Raw genomic sequence first — 17314 nt, forward strand, 5'->3', positions numbered from 1 at the left:
TTCCAGCAGGTATATTGCACTAGTCATCCCCAAAGCCAACACTTACTTTGGCCGCCTTTCCTTCCAGTTCTCTGCTGACAATGACTGGAACGAATTGCAAAAATCTCTGAAGCTGGAGTCTTATATCTCCCTCTCTAACTTTAAGCATCAGCTGTCTGAGCAGCTTACCGATCACTGTACCTGTACACAGCCAATCTGTAAATAGCACACCCAACTACCTCATCCCCATATTATTACTTACCCTCTTGCTCTTTTGCACCCCAGTATCTCTACTTGCACATCATCATCATCTTCACATCTATCACTCCAGTATTAATACTAAATTGTAATTATTTTTGCCTCTAGGGCCTATTTATTGCCTACCTCCCTACATTTGCACACACTGTACATAGATTTTTCAATTTTTCTTTTCTTTTGTGTTATTGACAGTATGTTTGTTTATGTGTAACTCTGTGTTGTTGTTTTTGTCGCACTGCTTTGCTTTATCTTGGCCAGGTCGCAGTTGTAAACGAGAACTTGTTCTCAACTGGCCTACCTGGTTAAATAAAGGTGAAATAAATAAAAATATATATATATATATTAAAGTGGCCAATGATATTAAGTCTGTAGGGAGGCAGCCGCCTCTCTGTGTTAGTGATGGCTGTTTAACAATCTGATGGCTTTGAGATTGAAAAACAGCTTCTATCTCTCTGTCCCAGCTTTGATGCACCTGTATTGACCTCGCCTTCTGGATGGAAGCAGGGTGAACCGGCAGTGGCTCGGCTGGTTATTGCACTTGATGATCTTTTTTGCCTTCCTGTGACATTTTGCCTCCGGTGATGTGTTGTGCAGACCGCACCACCCTCTGGAGAGTCCTGCGGTTGTGGGCGATGCAGTTGCCGTACCAGGCAGTGATACAGCCCGACAGGATGCTCTCTATTGTACACCTGTAAAAGTTAGTAACGGTTTTCGGTGACAATAAAAAAAAATTCAGCCTCCTGAGGTTGATCAGGCGCTGTTGCGCCTTCTTCACCACACTGTCTGTGCGTGTGGACTAATTCAGTTTGTTCGTGATATGTATACCGAGGAACTTAAAATGTTTCACTGTCTCCACTGCTGTCCCGTCGAGGTAGATAGGGTGGTGCTCCCTTTGCTGTTTCCTGAAGTCCACAATCATCTCTTTTGTTTTGCTGACACTGAGTGAGAGGATATTTTCCTGACACCACTCCGAGTGCTCTCACTTCCTCCCTGTAGGCTGTCTCGTCATTGTTGGTAATCAAGCCTACCGCTGTTGTGTTATCTGCAAACTTGATGATTGAGTTGGAGGCGTGCATGGCCACGCAGTCGTGGGTGAACAGGGAGTACAGGAGGGGGCTGAGAACGCACCCTTGTGGAGCCACAGTGTTGAGGATCAGCGGAGTGGAGATGTTGTTTCCTACCTTCACCGCCTGGGGGCGGCCTGTCAGGAAGTCCAGGACCCAGTTGCACAGGGCGGGGTCAAGACCCAGGGACTTAAACTTAATGATGAGTTTGGAGGGTACTATGGTGTTGAATGCTGAGCTGTAGTCAATGAACAGCATTCTTACATAGGTATTCCTCTTGTTCAGGTGGGATAGGGCATTGTGCAGTGATGGCCATTGCATCGTCTGTGGACCTATTGGGGCGCTAAGCAAATTGAAGTGGGTCTAGGGTGACAGGTAGGGTGGAGGTGATATGATCCTTGACTAGTCTCTCAAAGCACTTCATGATGACAGAAGTGAGTGCTACGGGGAGATAGTCATTTAGTTCAGTTACCTTGGCTTTCTTGGGAACAGGAACAATGGTGGTCATCTTGCTGAGTGTGGCCTCACAGTCAGCATCAGCATCGCTGCTAGTAAAACAATGGGAGAGGTAGCATGCCCCAAAAAAGCATGGCCAAATCCTCAAATGTCACTTCAAACCAAATGTTATAGCAACCAAAATACCATAACAAGTTGCACATACAGTGGGAAGAAAAAGTATGTGAACCCTTTAGAATTACATAGATTTCTGCATAAATTGGTCATAAAATGTTATCTGATCTTCATGTAAGTCACAACAATAGACAAACACAGTCTGCTTAAACTAATAACACACAAACAATCATAATTTTTCATGTTTTTTTTAACACACCACGTAAACATTCACAGTGCAGGTTGGAAAAAGTATGTGAACCCTTGGATTTAACAACAGGTAGACCCTCCTTTGGCAGCAATAATCTCAACCAAACATTTTCTGTAGTTGCGGATCAGACCTGCACAACTGTCAGGAGGAATTTTGGACCATTTCCTCTTTACAAAACTGTTTCAGTTCCACAATATTCTTGGGATGTCTGGTGTGAACCGCTCTCTTGAGGTCATGCCACAGCATCTCAAACGAGTTGAGGTCAGGACTGACTGGGCCACTCCAGAAGGCATATTTTCTTCTGTTCAAGCCATTCTGTTCTTGATTTACTTCTGTCTTTTGGGTTGCTGTCCTGTTGCATCACCTAACTTCTGTTGAGCTTCAATTGGCGCACAGATAAACTTGGGAATTCATTTTTCCATCGATGATAGCAAGCTGTCCAGGCCCTGAGGCAGCAAAGCAGCCCAAACCATGATGCTCCCTGAGGTTTTGATGTTGGTGTGCTGTGCCTTTTTTTCTCCACACATAGTGTTGTGTGTTCCTTCCATACAACACAACTTTAGTTTAATCTGTCCACAGAATGTTCTGCCAGTAGCGCTGTGGAACATCCACGTGCTCTTTTGCAAACTTCAGACAGGCAGCAATGTTTTTTTTGGACAGCAGTGGCTTCTTCTGTGGTGTCCTCCCATGAACACCCTTCTTGTTTAGTGTTTTACGTATTGTAGACTCGTCAACAGAGATGTTAGCATCTTCCAGAGATTTCTGTAAGTCTTTAACTGACACTCTAGGATTATTCTTAACCTCATTGAGCATTCTGCACTGTGCTCTTGCAGTCATCTTTGCAGGACGGCCACTCCTAGGGAGAGTAGCAACAGTGATGAAATTTCTCCATTTATTGACAATTTTTCTTACCGTGAACTGACTTTTAGAGATACTTTTTGTAATCCTTTCCAGCTTCATGCAAGGCAACAATTCTTAATCTTAGGTCTTCTGAGATCTCATTTGTTCGAGGCATGGTTCACATCAGGCAATGCTTCTTGTGAATAGGAAACTAACATTTTGTGTGTTTTTTTTATGGGGCAGGGCAGCTATAACCAAAATCTCCAATCTCATCTCAATGATTCGACTCTAGGTTAGTTGACTCCAGACTCCAATTAGCTTTTCGAGAAGTCATTAGCCTAGGGGTTCACATACTTTCCCCAACCTACACTGTGAATGTTTAAATTATGTATTCAATATAGACAAGAAAAATACAATAATTTGTGTGTTATTACTTTGAGCAGACTGTGTTTGTCTATTGTTGTGACTTAGATGAAGACCAGATCACATTTTATGTAAAATTTATGCAGAAATCCAGGTAATTCCAAAAGGTTCACATACTTTTTCTTGCCACTGTATCTAAGGTGATTTTTATTTTGTATATGGTCATAAGATCACTCCAACAGGTCCCCCTCCACTCTCTGAGGACATGTATAACTTAATATTATGTCTCAGGAGAAACCTGGATTCCAATAAAAAACAAAATATTCTCCAGCAGGTGGTCAATGAGAGAGTGTCGAATTTGGTTAACAAAAACATTTATGAATTTGCTATGTGTGGCTTATTTGATCAAATAGAAGTTTTGTAATACTTAGATTGTTACGTGTGTACCGATATAAGTAAGACACGTGACATCCCGGCAACATTGAGAAAAAAACACTTTCTATCAGATTTGTGCCTGTTGTTCCCACACATATCTGCCCACTCATTGGCTAGAATGGTCCCACCTGATATTGCCTTCTCCCGACAGTCTTCCATTACTTAAGAATTTTTTTAAATGGTTAGAGCGGCCACTTAAGTATCTGATCAATATAATGGAGGATCTGTGATCATAGTGATTCAGGAGTATCATTAAAACAGGTTAATATGCCCCACCAACATTAGACAACTATACAGAAAGCCCTTAAATTGTATAAATAAGTAATAAAATCAATGATGAGAGAATAGTCTAATTAAATGACCACAGATATAGTGGCATAGCAGGAAGTTCTGAATGTCATGAACCAAGAGGCTGTGAGTTCAAATCCCAGGTGAGGACATTGAACAATAATTACGATATAAATAAACATGCACACTGTAATCACGTATGTTAAATACTGTGTGAAAACACGGTATGTTTAAAAACACTGTGTATGGGTATCCTTGCCAACAGAAAAGAAGAGCTATGAATGGATCAGGGGTTCACCAATCAGGGGCTTGGAAACAGTAACAATGTGTAATGAAACATGTTTTTGGGAGAACATTTATTTTGGATCTTCAGGCGACGTCCTGACAGCTGATACACAGAAATGTTCTTTCAAAGTTCTCATGAAACATGTCTAGAACATTAGCATCTTACATTCTGAGAACATTGCAACCATATTCTGTGTGTTTGGTGGGATGTTGATGGAATATTCTTCTAACCCTCCGAAAACTGGACACATGGACTGATCGTGGACTACAGGAAAAGGTAAGCCAAACAGGCCCCCATTAACATCGGCGGGGCTGTAGTGGATTGGGTCGAGATTTTCAACTTCCTTGGTGTCCACATCACCAACGAACTATCATGATCCAAACACACCAAGACAGTTGTGAAGAGAGTACGACAAGACCACCCCCCACCCCCCCAGGAGACTGAAAAGATTTGGCATGGGTCCCCAGATCCTCAAAAGTTCTACAGCTGCACCATTGAGAGCATCCTGACCGGTTGCATCACCGCCTGGTATGGCAACTGCTCGGCATCTGAGGGTAGTGCGTATGGCCCAGTACATCACTGAGGGCAAGCTTCCTACCATCCAGGACTTATATGCTAGGCGCTGTCAGAGGAAGGCCAAAAAATTCTCTAAAACGATGTTGGAGGTGGCTTATGGTAGAGAAATTAACATACAATTCACTAGCAACAGCTCTGGTGGACATTCCTGCAGTCATTCTTACACTCCCTCAAAACCTGAGACATCATGTTGCGTGACAAAACTGCACATTGTAGATTGGCCTTTTATTGTACCCAGCACAAGGTGCACCTGTGTAATGCTCATGATGTTTAATCAGCTTCTTGATATGCCACACCTGTTAGGTGGATGGATTATCTTGGCAAAGGAGGAATGCTCACTAACAGGATGTAAACACATTTGTGCACAACATTTGAGAGAAATAAGATTTTTGTGCTTATAGAACATTTCTGGGATTTGAATTTCAGCTCATGAAATATGGGACCAACACTTCACATGTTGCATTTATATTTTTGTTCAGGGTGATATGATATGTTACTTTACGTTAGGTTACATTACCTCATACACTATAATACAAATTGTAGGATGTATCGTATGCTACGTCATTTCACCTGTTTAGTATGATATGCTTTGTTAGGTTGGGGTTAAGGTTAGGTTTAGGAGTTGTGTTAAAGTGTTAGGGGAAGGGTTAGTTAACATGTTGCAAAGTAACTAAAAAGCAGCAAGTTGTTCATTAGCTAAAATGCTAAAGTTGTCCATGATGACATTCGAACATGCAATATTTGGGTTGCTAGACAATCGCGTTATTCCCTCCTTTCAGCTTTGCCTTAAGTAACCTATTGTCCATACCAAACGTAACACATCATACTAATTTCAGTATCCTGGATTTACATTTAAATGAAGACCTTGAAATGAATTTATGCCTACTATAATTTGCCTACTTTCAGCACCATGAGCTGTCCATTTCTGATTGATTGTGCCACGGCTGCTGCTTCAAGTTTCAGCACCACAATGTGAGTTACTCGAATCTGTTTTATTGTGAGGTCAATAACTCTGATAAATATGCATCATGGGCAAGAAACATATTATGTTTAATAAAATCTATTACAGTAATAGCAAGCTATCAAAGCTAACCTCCTCATATTCACTCTGTCCTTCTCAAACTGAACAGAAGATAGACGATAGACTATGGACTAGTCTGCTCGCAAGATTAGGCCTAGTCAACAACAAAACCTTCAGAAGAAGCCTTTGACTCTCCTGCTGAACTGCCACCGTAGACCTACACAGCACAGCCATTGGTTAGACAGCACACGTTTTTGAACTGGAATGTCCATTGCAGTGTGTAGTGCAGCCTAGTTGTATTTACACCATCCCTGCAGCTATCTCAGAAAGATAACGTTGCTCTGTGCCTCTCCGAGCATGCACTTCGTAGCCTATTGCCTATGGACCATTTGATTGAGACCACACAAAATAGCCTATAGGCGCACTTGATATTGCGCGCCCAGTTGAGAATCAGAGATTAGGGGCAGCATCGGGGCGGCAACTAATTCTAAAACACTGACAAATATAGACATTTCATCAATTGCAAATTACATGACCCTCCGCTGGACTAGACAAAAAAACTACTAAACCCTCCCCTTGACTGAAACTGAAAAAGCACGACCCTCCGCCATTTTCTTCCAGGTAATCATTCTGTACATTTTTAACCATCTCTTAATTATATTTCACTGACACGTGTTGTTTCCATGTCTGTTCTTAGCAGACACCTTTGTATTGTATTGTGGTTAACTTTCAGAGGCCAGATGCAAAAAGAAAGGTTTATCTTTGTGTGCTGAAAAAGCTGTTTGTTGGCATTTCTTCATCTTGAAACAAAGTATTTTAATGCATTCTATTTGAACATCAAGCGCTGACAACATTGAGAAGAGCTGTGTGCCACAGACTTTACTGGCTTTCTTGTACTTGTGCGGTGTAGTTACATCTAATCTAAATCAATGGACACTGACCCAGCTAATAATTCTAGGGAGAGAGAACGTTTTTGTCATGTTACACGTAATGTTCCCCTAATGTTTGACGGTCCAGTTTTCCGTTAGTTAGGGGAACATTCTATCTATGTTAGCAAAAACCTCCTGAGAAACTTTTTTTGCATGTTTTAGTGTCAAAGGTAGGAGAACATTCCCTTAACGTCAAGCAGAACTTGTCTAGAATGTGGTTGCTATGTTCTCAGAATATACAACATTAATGTTCTAGCGAAGTTTTATGGGACGTTGCAAGAACATTCATGTCAAATCAAATCAAATGGTATTTGTCACATGCTCCGAATACAACAGGTGTAGACCTTACCATGAAATGCTTACTTATAAGCCCTTAACCAACAATGCAGTTCAAGAAAAAGTTAAGAAAATATTTACTAAATAAACTAAAGTAAAAACAGTCAAATAAAAATGAAGTAACACAAAAATAATGAGGCTATATACAGGAGGTACCGGTACTGAGTCAATGTGCGGGGGTACAGGTCAGTCGAGTTATTTTGTCCATGTAGGTACAGTAGGGGTAAAGTGACTATGCACAGATAATAAACAGCGAGTAGCAGCAGTGTAAAAACAAAGTGTGGGGGGGGGGGGGGGGTGTAAAATGTAAATAGTCCGGGTGGCCATTTGATTAATTGTTCAGCAGTCTTATGGCTTGGGGATAGAAGCTGTTAAGGAGCCTTTCGGTCCTAGACTTGGCGCCCAGGCACCGCTTGCCGTGCGGTAGCAGAGAAAACAGTCTTTGACTTGGGTGACTAGAGTCAAGGAACTTGAAACTCTCGACCCGCTCCACTACAGCCCCGTCAATGTTAATGGGGGGCCTGTTCAGCACGTCTTTTCCTGTAGTCCACGATCAGTCCATGTGTCCAGTTTTCCGAGGGTTATCAGGCAGATGGCAGGCAGCGTGTATGGTGTCGGGTGGGCGAGCAGTTTAAAAATGGCAACGTTGTGAACTGAGTTCCCCATGGTAGCGGTGGGGTTATGGTATGGGCAGGCATAAGCTACCGACAACAAACACAATTGCATTTTATCGATGGCAATTTGAATGCACAGAGATACCGTGACGAGATCCTGTGGCCCATTGTCGTGCCATTCATCCGCCGCCATCACCTCATGTTATAGCATAATACTGCACGGCCCCATGTCGCAAGGATCTGTACACAATTCCTGGAAGCTGAACATGTCGCAGTTCTTCTATGGCCTGTTCTTCCAACACTAGACATGTCACCCATTGAGCAAGTTTGGGATGCTCCAGTTCCCGTGTTCCAGTTCCCGCTATCAAAGCTTTGCACAGCCATTAAATAGAGGTGAGACAACATTCCACAGGCCACAATCAACAACCTGATCAACTCTATGTGAAGGAGATGTGTCGTGCTGCATGAGGAAAATGGTGGTCGCACCAGATACTGGTTTTCTGATCCACGCCCCTACCTTTTCCCAGTCCTGTATTCTCAGTCCTTGGGGCGGCAGGTAGCCTAGTGGATCGATTGTTTCAATGTCCTTTGTCAACGTATTGTGACATGGAATCTATGTGGAAAATACATTTTCTATCACAGGACTATGTCATCATTGTAACTAATTTTTATTATAGGAAAAACCTTGTATAACTTACACTATATAGACAAAAGTATGTAGACACCCCTTTAAATTAGTGGTTTTGGGTATTTCAGCCACACCCGTTCCTGACAGGTGTATAAAATCGAGCGCACAGCCATGCAATCTCCATACACAAACATTGGCAGTAGAATAGCCTTAGTGAAGAGCTCAGTGATTTTCAACGTGGCACCGTCATAGGATGCCACCTTTCCGACAAGTCAGTTCGTGAAATTTCTGCCATGCTAGAGTTGCCCCGGTCAACTGTAAGTGCTGTTATTGTGAAGTGGAAACGTCTAGAAGCACGTTACATTTTCATTATGTAGTTCTCAGTCTGTAGTAGACAAACCAGTTTAAAATCTATAGGTTTACCAAACGGTTAAGTGATTATCAATTTAGTGCAGTCGGATTAAGTAATAGTAAATTCTGTTTTTACAAATGAAAAGACAATCATATCAAAATAAATGTGAGCATTGCTTTGTGAAAAGCAAGTACTTTATATAAACATCTATTGCAATGTGAAACATGTATTTCTAGATGAAACCCTGATTAAATTCGGTGAAAAATATATTTTGTGTCCTCCCTAATCTTTACGTGGTGTAATCTACTAACATCTAAATCAGGAGTGTCCTGTAAGATCTCAGAGCAGTCCTCAGGGTGTATTATGACAGATTCTCTACCCCCACTGACCTTTCTCCCTCAGCTCCTCTGTCAACAGTCTGCTGGATTGACTAATCTGTTGCTTCCATTACGGTACAGAAAGAGTCTCCAGTGGCCCATAGTTGAGGAATCTTCAGTCCTCCTCTCTTTGTGTGTGTGTTTGTTCATGTGTGTGTGTGTTCGTGGTTGTGTTTATGCGTGTGTATGTGTACTATCATCACATGAGTATGTGGGTGCATATATATTCTTCAGGGAGACAATTTTTAAAGCACAATATATACTTTTATCATCCGTGCCTTGGTTATATTTGACCTTAATAAAATCTGTTGTTTTCAGCACAAACTTGAAGTCCTGTACCTAGTTCATAAAACAGTGAAGGAGCTAAACCATATATTTTTATGTTGAGCATAAAATCGATTTCTTGTACATAAAACCTGGAAATCGCCTATCCTCGGTTGCAACACTCACTGCCGAGTTCCAGTTTGGTGGAGGAGGAATAATGATCTAGGGCTGTTTTTCATGGTTTGGACAGGGCCCATTTGTTCCAGTGAAGGGAAATCTTAACACTACAGTATACAATGGCATTCTAGACGATTCTGTGTTTCCAACTTTGTGGCAACAGTTTGGGGGAGGCACTTCCCTGTTTCAGCATGACAATGCCCCCATGCACAAAGCGAGGTCCATACAGAAATGGTTTGTGTGGAAGAGATCGGTGTGGAAGAACTTGAATGGCCTGCACAGAGCCCTGATCTCAACCCCATCGAACACCTTTAGGATGAATTGGAACGCTGACTGCGAGCCAGGCCTAATCGCTCAACATCAGTGCCGACCTCACTAATGCTGTTGTTGCTGAATGGAAGGAAGTCCCCACAGCAATGTTACAACATCTAGTAGAAAGCCTTCCCAGAAGAGTGGAGCAGCAAAGGGCGGATCAATTCAACGAGCAGGTCTCCACATACTTTTGGTCGTGTAGTACATATAGATTTTTTAGTTGAAACAATGTCACATTTTCAACGTTATATCTACTTTCAGAAGAAAAAACATTCAGCTTTTTTTTTTCTTACTGGAGAGTTGATCTATCTACAGTTACCTATTTGGTCTCCCATCCAGGGTTTTAACTAAGGCTAGTCATGCTTAGCTTTGATACGTTTCACTGACTACTACCAATGTGCTATCATGAGAATGATTATTATTCTTTAACTTGTTTTTTTGGTTGAGATGGAGATGTGAATCCAACATATCAATTATACATTTTTTAGACAAACTAGATATTGAATTATGTTTGGTTGTGAGCACAACCAAATATCAACCATCTTATTTTTGGATAGTTCCATCTGTCCCACTGACTAGGACTGGCTTTAATTTCCATTTGTCTACAAATTAAGAATTGTTAAGTTGGATTCATGTCTCCATCTCAATCAAAAATGTAAGTTAAACCATAGGACTAAATCAAATCACTTTAAATGCACTTGATTTTATTTAGTCCTATTCTTTAATTGTTGATATTTGGTTGTGTTCTCAACCAAACACAATTAATTATGACTTCTGTAATACAGTAAATAGCCTAACGTTAAGGCTATCTTACAAACTAATGTAACGGTATTTATTCAACCTTCAAATAATTAACACATCCATGGCCGCATTTTGAAGTTACTGTAACTATAAATGTATTATTATGCATGTTCAAGATAGCATGCAAAGGTCGTAGCTCTGTGGAAATCTTCACAATTATTCTAATATATGCGCATAATCTCAAATGCATTGATCACTTGTACAATGTACTTTTAATGTAATCTCAACTGTAATCCAGGCCATTTGGGGTTTTTATTTTTATTTTTATTTAACTAGGCAAGTCAGTTAAGAACAAATTCTTATTTACAATGACGGCCTCGGAACAGTGGGTTAACTGCCTTGTTCGGGGCAGAACGACAGATTTTTACCTTGCCAGCTCGGGGATTCAATCTAACAACCTTTCGGTTACTGGCCCCCACACTATTAGATGAATTGGTTGTGCTATTAGATGAAGTACAGTGATAATATATTAAGTTAAATATCTGACACTGTATTCCCATTTGAACATTGGGCTAGATCAGTGGTGGAAAAAGTACCCAACTGTCATACTTGAGTAAAAGTAAAGATGCCTTAATAGAAAATGACTCAAGTAAAAGTAAAAGTCACCCAGTAAAATTCTACTAAAGTAAAAGTGTAAAAGTATTTGGTTTAAAATATACTTACGTATCAAAAGTACAAGTATAAATCATTTCAAATTCCTTATATTAACCAAACCAGATGGCACCATTTTCTTTTTTTTCTTTTTTTTTACGGAAAGCTAGGGGCATACTCCAACAATCAGACATCATTTACAAACAAAGCATGTGTGTTTAGTGAGTCCTCCAGATCAGAGGCAGTATGGATGACCAGGGATGTTCAGTTGATAAGTGTGTGAATTTGACTATTTTCCTGTCCTGCTAAGCATTCAAAATGTAAATAGTACTTTTGGGTGTCATGGAAAATGTATGGAGTAAAAAGTACACATTTTTCTTAAAATGTAGTGAAGAAAAAGTAAAAGTAGTCAAAAATATTAATAGCAAAGTAAAGTAGAGATACCCTAATAAACTACTTAAGTAGTACTTTAAAGTATTTTTACTTAAGTACTTTACACCACTGAGCTAGATCCCCGCTAGCCGACACCCGCATAGTGGTTGTTTTGGCGCTATCTGAGGCACTAGCAGTGCCCCTGTGACAACAATTTTGGACCCCCTTGTGGCCCCCCTAAATGTGGAGTATGAAATTATTTTTACATAACACATTTTTGCTATCGTTCTTTTTTACATCCGTTATTAGACAGTGGCAACGATGATGATTATGAACATGGTCTTCTGCCTGCAATGCAGTGAAGAAAACGATATGACAACAATAACGTCTAATGTAACTGGCCCCTCTAACAGTACAACTGGCCCCAGCTTGGCCCCCCCCAGTTGAAATGGTCTAGAACCGCCACTGATCTGAGGTGGAACTGCTTTAGGGCTGTCAAATCCACAAGCGGCTCCCGGCATTATACCTAAAGCGGACATTGCCATTGGCTGCACAGAGTCACATTATGAGAAATCCCATGCAGCCTTGTTTACAACCCACTGGGCACACATTGGTTTCCACATCATTTCAAGAAAATGACGTTGAACCAACGTCAGGGAAGGAGGCATGGGTAGGCCTGGGTGGACCCCCCACCCACCAATTCATTTATGTCTTCATCCCCTGACCAACGTTGGACAGACATTGAGTTGACATCTTTGTCCGGTGTTAAGTTCGCACACTGGAATGTGAGCTCTAATCTACACCTCGATTAACCTGATGGAAATCCTCATTATTTAGTTTAATGATTAAATTCACTTTTTCGTTCTGAACTTCTAACACGAGCGGGACGGGTGTTGCTTCGTGACAATGACCACACAAGCAGTCGCTCTGATTTGCCAGCTCTAAAGCAGTTACACCACTACATCCAAAAGTCCAAAGGAAAAAAGAGGTAAGTGCAGCAGAGGGAGGGAGGAAAATGAGAGAGGGATAGAAGGAAGAGAAACAAGAGACGGATGGGAGGAGGGGAGAGAAAAATAGGGAGAGGGAGACTAGTAAAAGAGGGAGGGATTTCTCATTAATTCAGCAAGCCATTCCTTCTTACTTTTTTAGAACCTGCCCCCCTTTCATTATCAGGCCATATAAATGCAGCCTGTTGATGTTGTTTTTGAGTTCCACTGACACACCACACTACATTCCATCTCAGAGAGGACCACCATAGGCCCAGGTTGCAGCCAAGATGAGAGAATTCAAGAGCAAGGCTTTCTGGAGGGCCATACTGGCCGAGCTCGTGGGGATGACCATGTTCATATTCCTCAGCATCTCAGCTGCCATTGGGAACTCAAACAACACTTCTCCTGACCAGGAGGTGAAGGTGTCTCTGACTTTTGGTCTGGCCATTGCCACGCTGGCCCAGAGTTTGGGCCACATCAGTGGAGCCCACCTGAACCCAGCGGTGACACTGGGCATGCTCGCCAGCTGCCAGATCAGCGTGTTCAAGGGGGTGATGTACATCGTGGCTCAGATGCTAGGCTCTGCCTTGGCCAGTGGTATTGTCTATGGAACCCGGCCAGAGGGAAATGCTGCACTGGGGGTCAACGCTGTGAGTGGCACTTTTTGGTTCATGTTTTATATAATGCAAATTTGGATATATGTGGTTTATGTGTGTCCTTTTCAATTGAACAATTTACTGGTGTTTCAATAGAAATTTTGGCTTTCAATTCCATTTTATGGGAAGTGTTTGATCAATTAATATTGCATCTCTTAGTCGTTGACCAAGAGTAATGCATATGAACCTGCATGCACTGCATTGATAAAAGAGTTGATTGAACTTAGTTGAATTATTTTTAAAGAGACTCAAATGGGGTGATTAGAGTGTGCTTTGATGCACCGGCTGCAAATAGTTGGCAAACAGAATCATGTGATGTTGTTTATGATCACACTAACTCATACTCAGGGTAGCTGCTTCTGCTGTCCTCTAGCGAATATAGGGTGTACTGTTGCATGGTAATTACTTTCCCATGCATGCAAAACCACTCACACACCTCCTATAGACACAAATGTATATTATATGTATTTTATTGAGCTATTCATATATAGGATCATCATATCTATTTGCATTAAAGTAATTCAAAAGTATTTCAATTGGGCATTAGCAAAGTCTGTGAGGATATTATCAGGGATCGACATTTATTTTAATCATGTAAAATTTCAGTGAGTGAGAAAACTAAGACTTGTTCAGACTTTGACAAATTATAGTTAGACTATAATCAGCCTGTTAGAAGTTTAAATTACATTTTTTCCTCCTCATCCTCCACTTCAATAGAGAAGCTTTTGCTTTGCCAGATATTTACAATAGGACATGGCAGTTGAGAAAAATATAACGCTGATCCACACTGACAAATTGTTTTGTTCGGCTCCCCCTTTGCCCTCCTCATTCCCTGTTGTAGCTAAATGGTGTCTCTGCCAGCCAAGGCGTTGGCATCGAGCTCCTGGCTACCTTCCAGCTGGTCCTGTGTGTCATAGCTGTCACTGATAAAAGGCGGCACGACGTCACCGGCTCTGCCCCCCTGGCCATTGGGCTCTCTGTCGCTCTGGGACACTTGGCAGCCGTAAGTAACTTATAGCAGTTTGTAAACAAGGTAACTCCTCTAAAACATGCATCTGATTCACAAAGCATAGATTTAGCAACAGTATTATGATGATGAATCCCCACTGAATTAAAGCTACATTTTACTCAGTGAAAATGTTGACACCGTTTAATTTATCCCTTAAACCTTAGGCCTAACCCTACAACCATGTCAGAAACGATCATTTCCACTGATTTCAATTCAGATCTTCTCATCCCTCATATTGTCTTAATACATTTCTCTGTTCTTTTTGTTGTTTTGCGCAGATCAGCTACACAGGCTGCGGTATCAACCCTGCCCGATCCTTTGGACCTGCTTTGATCATGAATGATTATACAAACCACTGGGTAAATTGGAGTGGATTGGAGAGGCAGGCGTGTGTTTGCAGGTTTCTTGGATTTAGTGTGACATCAATGCCATGACCAGTAAATTCAATAAACCTCGAAAATGATTACCAAAGCTGAGCTACTTTCAATAAAGTAGTTACTGAGTGACAGCATCTCTATTGTTTCATTGTACAGTCCAAGTTAAGATAAAACTATTGAGAGCAAAGTTAAAGTTAACCCTGAAATATTTGTCTTCAATCTGTTCTTCCATTGATTAATCGATTGACTTATTTGCACCATGGCAGGTGTACTGGGTGGGGCCATTGTGTGGAGGTGTGGCAGCTGCTCTGGTCTATGACTTCCTCCTGTATCCCAAGTTTGATGACTTCCCTGAACGCATGAGGGTCCTGGTCAGTGGCCCTGTGGGAGACTATGATGTCAATGGAGAAGAGACCGCAGCAGTAGAAATGTCATCAAAGTAGTATTGTGAGAGAAACGCCATAGAGTGTATAGTACTTTGGGTATCTAACTATACTCCTGTAAAGAAAACATTGACATTTCCTTTAGAATGGGAGCAGTTAATTTGTTATTTCAAAATACTGATGAAGAATTTGAAAGAAGAGGAGTATTTTTATTTTGTTGTGGAGTATTAGTAGGCCTGTCTCATTGAAAATCAAAACACTTTTTTTACTGAACTACCGATTAGTAGCCAAAATTCACTTAAGTAGCCTATTCACTTACATTGCTAAACATATTTCTTTATACAAGAGTTGTTGGAACATCTTGCTCTTTGTTAAAATATTTCCCCTATCAGTATTCTATATACTGTACAGAGTCATTTGTTTTTGTATATTTTCTATATACCTGTTTATGTATAAACATTTTATTTCTTGATGTATAAAGTATATATTTCTGTTTGCACTCTTGAATTGTCTTTCACTTTTGTAAGTAAATAAAACACCAGATGTACCACTCCTGGCATTATTCTCTTCATAAACTGTATCCAGTCTACATTCAAACAGTGCCCTTTTTATTTTCATTTTATCGCCATAGAACATCAGAGCCAAGACCATTCAATTGGCAAACTCATAAACAATTTGGGTGTTTCTCAGACGGTGTGGGTCGTGGAGAGATCTTGAGATACAGATAAAGATATTTTCACTATCAAAACTTAAGACGACAGCAACACCTGTGATCAGGTTAAGAAACAGGAGCCTTATCATCATCGTCATCATCAGTCCATTTCCTTAACTCAAATCAAATAAAACTTTGTCACATGCGTTGAATACAACAGATGTAGACCTTACTGTGAAATGCTTACTTACAAGCCCTTAACCAACAATGCAGTTCAAAACAGAGTTAAGAAAATATTTAGCAAATAAACTAAAGTAAAAAATTATAAAAAGCAACACAATAAAATAACATTTACATTTTAGTCATTTAGCAGACCCTCTTATCCAGAGCGACTTAGAGTAGTGAATGCATACATTTCATACATTATTATTATTATTCTTCCCCCCCCATTGGTCTCCCGTGGGAATCGAACCCACAACCCTGGCGTTGCAAACACCATGCTCTACCAACTGAGCCACACGCTTCCTGCCACATGGTAGGAAGCTTGGCCCCAGTGATGTACTGGGCCACACACACTACCCTCTGTAGCGCTTTAAGGTCAGATGCCGAGCAGTTGCCATACGAGGCGGTGATGCAACCGGTCAGGATGCTCTCGATGGTGCAGCTCTAGAACTTTTTGAGGATCTGGGGACCCATGCCAAATCTTTTCAGTCTCCTGGGGGGGAAAAGGTGTTTTCGTGCCCTCTTCAAGACTGTCTTGGTGTGTTTGGACAATGATAGTTCGTTGGTGATGTGGACACCAAGGAACTTTAAACTCTTGACCAGCTCCACTACAGCCCCATCGATGATGATAGGGGCCTGTTCCGCCTACCTTTTTCTGTAGTCCACGATCAGCTCCTTTGTCTTGCTCACATTGAGGGAGAGGTTGTTGTTCTGGCACCACACTGCCAGGTCTCTGACCTCCTCCCTATAGGCTGTCTCGTCGTTGTCGGTAATCAGGCCTACCACTGTTGTGTCGTCAGTAAACTTAATGATGGCGTTGGAGTCATGCTTGGCCACGTAGTCGTGGGTGAACAGGAAGTACAGGAGGGGACTATGCACACATCCCTGAGAGAACTCTCTTGGTAGATAGTGGGGTCTACAGTTTATCATAAGGTACTCTACCTCAGGTGAGCAATACCTCGAGGCTTCTTTAATATTAGACATCACGCATCAGCTGTTATTGACAAGTAGACAAACACCCCCCCGTAACTAGAATGAGTTCTCCTCTCTTCTGGGCTCTTTCGAATCCACTGTGTGCATGGGTCATGAGTATGTTTACTGGACAACCCAGACCAGAGTGTGTAAGAGAATACGGGATTCAAAACAACTATTTGATTGTAAACCATTGTTAATTTTTTATTAAGAAAAATTCACTTCTTTGGGTGGGATGAACAGGAAATCAGAGGTGTGTGTTTGACTGGTTTCTCATTCTGGCCTTGTTTACATTTACATTTAAGTCATTTAGCAGACGCTCTTATCCAGAGCGACTTACAAAATGGTGCATTCACCTTATGATATCCAGT

At 41.3% G+C, this 17314-nt stretch overlaps 1 protein-coding gene across 1 annotated transcript; it reads left to right on the forward strand.

Annotated features, from left to right (window-relative positions):
• Positions 1-12875: 12875 nt before the first annotated feature.
• On the forward strand, positions 12876-15649 carry LOC106600435 (aquaporin FA-CHIP). Its single transcript, XM_014191790.2, has 4 exons — positions 12876-13322; positions 14170-14331; positions 14616-14696; positions 14981-15649. The coding sequence occupies exons 1-4, from the start codon at positions 12960-12962 to the stop codon at positions 15155-15157; spliced, it is 783 nt and encodes a 260-aa protein (XP_014047265.1). The 5' UTR covers positions 12876-12959; the 3' UTR covers positions 15158-15649.
• Positions 15650-17314: the final 1665 nt, after the last annotated feature.

The sequence above is a fragment of the Salmo salar genome, chromosome ssa03, assembly GCF_905237065.1.
Source record: "Salmo salar chromosome ssa03, Ssal_v3.1, whole genome shotgun sequence".
NCBI classification, from domain to species: Eukaryota; Metazoa; Chordata; class Actinopteri; order Salmoniformes; family Salmonidae; genus Salmo; species Salmo salar.

What these genes read in the sequence shown, in the direction of transcription:
- LOC106600435 (XM_014191790.2), top strand. Translation starts at nt 12,960, where the DNA reads ATGAGAGAATTCAAGAGCAAGGCTTTCTGGAGGGCCATACTGGCCGAG. An exon ending in CTGCACTGGGGGTCAACGCT is followed by an intron (nt 13,323 to 14,169) that starts GTGAGTGGCACT and finishes TCCCTGTTGTAG; the next exon opens with CTAAATGGTGTCTCTGCCAG. An exon ending in CTCTGGGACACTTGGCAGCC is followed by an intron (nt 14,332 to 14,615) that starts GTAAGTAACTTA and finishes TGTTTTGCGCAG; the next exon opens with ATCAGCTACACAGGCTGCGG.